Raw genomic sequence first — 5,837 nt, forward strand, 5'->3', positions numbered from 1 at the left:
TATGGGGGCTATGGGGTCTATGGGGGCTATGGGGTCAATGGGGTCAATGGGGTCTATGGGGGCTATGGGGTCTATGGGGTCAATGGGGTCTATGGGGTCTATGGGGACAATAGGGGTCAATGGGGTCTATGGGGTGTCTATGGGGTTATAAGGGGTCTATGGGGTTATATGGGATCTATGGGGTTATATGGGATCCTATATACAGTTATATGGTGTTATATGGTATCTATGGGGTTATATGGGGTTATACGGGATCTATGGGGTTATATGGGATCTATGGGGTTATATGGGGTTTAATCGGGTTATATGGGGTTATATGGGGTTTTATGGGGTTATATGGGGTTTTATGGGGTTTTATGGGATCTATGGGGTACTGGGATCTATGGGGTACCGGGATCTATGGGGTACCAGGATCTATGGGGTACTGGGATCTATGGGGTATTGGGATCTATGGGGTAATGGGATGTATGGGGCACTGGGATCTATGGGGTACTGGGATCTATGGGGTAATGGGATCTATGGGGTAATGGGATCTATGGGGCACTGGGATCTATGGGACACTGGGATCTATGGGGTAATGGGATCTATGGGGTAATGGGATCTATGGGGTAATGGGATCTATGGGGCACTGGGAGGGATCTATGGGGTATTGGAATCTATGGGTACTGGGATCTATGGGGTACTGGGATCTATGGGGTAATGGGATCTATGGGGCACTGGGATCTATGGGGCACTGGGAGGGATCTATGGGGTACTGGGATCTATGGGGCACTGGGATGGGGTTATGGGATATGGGGAGGGACTGGGATATGTATATGGGATGGTCCATACTGGTCCTTACGTGTTTAGGTCCATATAGGTTTATATTGGTCCATACTGGTCCATACTGGTCCCTATGGGTCCGTACAGACCCCTACTGGTCCGTACTGGTCCCTACTGGTCCATACTGGTCCCTACTGGTCCATACTGGTCCCTATGGGTCCATACAGACCCCTACTGGTCCATACTGGTCCATACTGGTCCTTACTGGTCCCTATGGGTCCGTACAGACCCCTACTGGTCCATACTGGTCCGTACTGGTCCCTATGGGTCCCTACAGACCCCTACTGGTCCTTACTGGTCCCTATGGGTCCATACAGACCCCTACTGGTCCATACTGGTCCTTACTGGTCCATACTGGTCCCTATGGGTCCGTACAGACTCCTACAGGTCCATACTGGTCCATACTGGTCCATACTGGTCCCTATGGGTCCATACAGACCCCTACTGGTCCATACTGGTCCATACTGGTCCCTGCTGGTCCTTACTGGTCCTTACTGGCCCTTACTGGTCCATACTGGTCCCTACAGGTTCTTATTGGTCTATACTAATCCAGACTGGTCCATACTGGTCCATACTGATCCATACTGGTCCGTACTGGTCCTTACTGGTCCATACAGGTTCCTACTGGTCCATATTGATCCAGACTGGTCTGTACTGGTCCCTACTGGTCCTTACTGGTCCATAGTGATTCATTCAAGTCCCTACTGGTCCATACTGGTCTATAATGGTCTATACTGGTCCATACTGGTCCCTACAGGTCCTTATTGGTCTATACTAATCCAGACTGGTCTGTACTGGTCCATACTGGTCCTTATGGGTCCATACTGGTCCATACTGGTCCTTACTGGTCCATAATGATTCATACTGGTCCCTACTGGTCTATAATGGTCCATACTGGTCTTTACAGTTCCATACTGGTCCATAGAGGTTCCTACTGGTCCATATTGATCCAGACTGGTCTGTACTGGTCCCTACTGGTCACTACTGGTCTATAATGGTCCCTACAGTTCCATACTGGTCCCTACTGGTCTATAATGGTCTTTATAGTTCCATATTGGTCCATAGAGGTTCCTACTGGTCCATATTGATCCAGACTGGTCCCTACTGGTCTCTACTGGTCTATAATGGTCTTTACAGTTCCATACTGGTCCATACTGGTCTATAATGGTCTTTATAGTTCCATACTGGTCCATACTGGTCCTTACTGGTCCATACTGGCCCTTACTGGTCCATACTGGTCCTTACTGGTCCTTACTGGTGTTCCAGGTCGGGACGTGGGCCGCAGCTCGTCGCTGGGGAGCTTTACACGCGTGTTGGGCCGTGTTGGTGGCCGGGGCCGGAGCGTGTTTATTGCGGGCCGGGTACTGGGGCTGCGTGAGGGTCAGTCACCCCATCCCACAACGCGCCTGAACACGCCAACTACACGCTAAGGACACGCCAAGGGCACGGTAAGGACATGGTAAGGACATACTAAGGTCATGGTTATGTCATGTTAATGTTATGTTTAGGTCATGCTAAGGACATGTTAAGGACACGCCAAGGTCATGGTAAGGATATGGCTATGTCATGTTAAGATCATGCTAAGGACATGTTAAGGTCATGGTAAGGACATGGTTATGTCGCGTTAACATTATGTTTAGGTCATGCTAAGGACATGTTAAGGACACGCCAAGGCACAGTAAGGTCATGGTAAGGATATGGCTATGTCATGTTAAGATCATGCTAAGAACATGTTAAGGTCATGGTAAGGACATACTAAGGTCATGGTTATGTCATGTTAACGTTATGTTTAGGTCATGCTAAAGACATGCTAAGGACATGCCAAGGGCATGGTAGGGACATGGCAATGTCATGTTAAGATCATGCTAAGGACATGTTAAAGTCATGGTAATGACATGGTAAGATCATGGTAAGGACATGGTTATGTCATGTTAAAGTTATGTTTAGGTCATGCTAAGGACACTGTAAGGTCACGGTAAGGACATGGTAAGGTCATGGTAAAGACATGTTAAGGTCACATTAAGGACATGCTTAGAATAAGTAAGCTCATGCTTCAAGGTCATGGGAACATGCTAAGGACATGCTTAAGTCCTTTGACATGCTAAGGGCATACTTAGATCATGGATCATGCTAAAGACATGTTTCAGTCATTGGACATACTAAGGGCATACTTAGGTCATGGGAACATGCCAAGGACATGGGAACATGCTAAGGACATGCTTTTGTCATTGGAACAGACTAAGGGCATACTTAGGTCATGCAACATGCTAAGGGCATGCTAAGAACATGGGCACATGCTAAGGACATGCTTAGATCATGGAACATGCTAAGGACATACTTAGGTCATAGGACATGCTAAGGGCATACTTAGGTTATGGGAACATGCTAAGGACATGATTAGGTAAAGGAACATGCTAAGGACATAATTAGGTCATGGGAACATGCTAAGGACATACTTAGATTATGGAACATGCTAAGGACATACTTAGGTCATGGGACATGCTAAGTGCATGCTAAGAAGATGGGCACATGCTAAAGACATGAGAACATGCTTTGAGCATACATAGGTCATGGGAACATGCTAAGGGCATGCTAATGACATGGGAACATGCTAAGGACATGGGAACATGCTAAGGACATGGTTCAGCCATTGGAACATGCTAAAGGCATTCTTAGCTCATGGAACATTCTAAGGACATACTTAGATCATTGAACATGCTAAGAACATGCTTAGAACATGGGATATGCTAAGGACCTGGATTGACTGTCTGTCATTCTTCAGGCCTCGGTGAGCTGTGGGAACACGCTAAGGACACGCCTGCATCATGGGACACGCTAAGGACATGCAGTTATCATGTGGGACATTCCTCAGGCCAAAGGAACACGCTAAGGACACGCTTAGATCATGGGACGTGACCTGAGAACATGGATCCATCCCTTCAGACAACATTCCTTCAACATGCTTAGGTCATGGGACATGCTAAGAACATGCTTAGCTCATGTGACATACTAAGGACATGAAGCTGTCATACAACATCCTTCAGCCATGGGAACATTCTAAGGACATGCTTAGATCATGGGACATGCTAAGGACATGCTTCAGTCATTGGACATGCTAAGGACATACTTAGAACATGCTTAGGTCATGCATATCACACAGTGGCAGAGCTGGGATGTGTCTTGAGACATATGACACGCTAAGGACATGCTATGGTCATGTGACGTGCTAAGAACATGGATTTCCTCTGCCATTCATTGGGTCATACATCATGCTAAGGACATGCTAAGGTCACGTGACATGATAAGGACACGGATTCATTCTATGGCTTCCCTTGGACACACTTGTGCCCTATGAACATGCTAAGGACACGCTAAGGTCATGTGACATGCTAAGGACAAGGGTTTACTTTGTCATTCCTTGGGTCATACAACATGCTAAGGACATGCTTAGGTCACGTGACATGCTAAGGACATGCATTCATTCTATGTAATCCCTTGGGCATGCTTCAGCCTTAAGAACATGCTAAGAACATGCTAAGGTCATGTGACGTGCTAAGAACATGGATTTCCTCCGCCATTCATTGAGTCATACAACATGCTAAGGACATGCCAACGTCATGTGACATGCTAAAAACATGAATTCATTCCATGTCATCCCATGGACATGTTTCAGCCTGAAGAACATGCTAAGGTCATGTGACATGCTAAGGACATGCCAACGTCATGTGACTTCCCTCGCTTGCGATTGGGTCATACAACATGCTAAGGACACGCTAAGGTCATGTGATGTGCTTAGAACATGGATTTCCTCTGCCATTCCTTGGGACATACATCATGCTAAGGACATGCTAAGGTCGCGTGACATGATAAGGACACGGATTCATTCTATGGCTTCCCTTGGACACACTTGTGCCCTATGAACATGCTAAGGACACACTAAGGTCATGTGACATGCTAAGGACAAGGGTTTACTTTGCCATTCCTTGGGTCATACAACATGCTAAGGACATGCTTAGGTCATGTGACATGCTAAGGACATGCATTCATTCTATGTAATCCCTTGGACATGCTTCAGCCATAAGAACATGCTAACAACATGCTAAGGTCATGTGACATGCTAAGAACATGGATTTCCTCTGCCATTCCTTGGGTCATACAACATGCTAAGGACATGCTTAGGTCATGTGACATGCTAAGGACATGCATTCATTCTATGTAATCCCTTGGACATGATTCAGCCATAAGAACATGCTAAGGACATGCTAAGGTCACATGACATGTTAAGGACATGGATTTCCTCCGCCATTCATTGGGTCATACATCATGCTAAGGACATGCCAACGTCATGTGACTTCCCTCACATGTGATTGGGTCATACAACGTGCTAAGGACACGCTAAGGATATGTTAAGCTCATGGGACATATTGTGAACATGGGCTCATACTGTGGCATCCTTTTCAGCCATTAGAACATGCTAAGAACATGCTAAGGTCATGTGACATGCTTAGGACATGGGTTTACTTTGCCATCCATTTGGTCATACAACATGCTAAGGACATGCTAAGGTCATGTGACTTCTCTCAATTGTGGTTGGGTCATACAACATGCTAAGGACACACTAAGGACATGCTAAGGTCATGTGACATGCTAAGGACACGGGTTCATTGTATGGCATCCCATGGACATGCTTCAGCAATAAGAACATGCTAAGAACATGCCAAGGTCATGTGACATGCTAAGAACGTGGATTTCCTCTGCCATTCCTTGGGTCATACAACATGCTAAGGACACGTCAAGGTCACGTGACACGCTAAGGACATGCTAAGGACACATGTAGGTCATGTGACATACAGATAACAAGGCTTGGTCTGATGAACACGCTAAGAACATGCCAAGGTCACGTGACACGCTAGGGACATGCCAGAGGTGTCGTGTGACATGCTAAGGACACGCCAAGGTCACATGACTGCCCACATTACTTGGCGGCCATCTTGGATCGAGTCACGTGATGCAGC

The 5,837-nt window shown here is 46.7% G+C and overlaps 1 protein-coding gene across 1 annotated transcript in view; it reads left to right on the forward strand.

Moving 5' to 3' along the window:
* Positions 1–4,946, forward strand: part of PIP4P1 (phosphatidylinositol-4,5-bisphosphate 4-phosphatase 1) — a gene marked incomplete at its 5' end in the record, with an annotated part of 26,286 nt that extends 21,340 nt beyond the window's left edge. Inside the window, 2 exons of the mRNA XM_032441652.1 lie at positions 2,089–2,281; positions 3,605–4,946. Coding sequence (XP_032297543.1) covers positions 2,089–2,232 — 144 coding nt within the window. The remainder of the gene's footprint in view (positions 1–2,088; positions 2,282–3,604) is intronic.
* Positions 4,947–5,837: the final 891 nt, after the last annotated feature.

The sequence above is a fragment of the Coturnix japonica genome, unplaced genomic scaffold (genome assembly GCF_001577835.2).
Source record: "Coturnix japonica isolate 7356 unplaced genomic scaffold, Coturnix japonica 2.1 chrUnrandom460, whole genome shotgun sequence".
NCBI classification, from domain to species: Eukaryota; Metazoa; Chordata; class Aves; order Galliformes; family Phasianidae; genus Coturnix; species Coturnix japonica.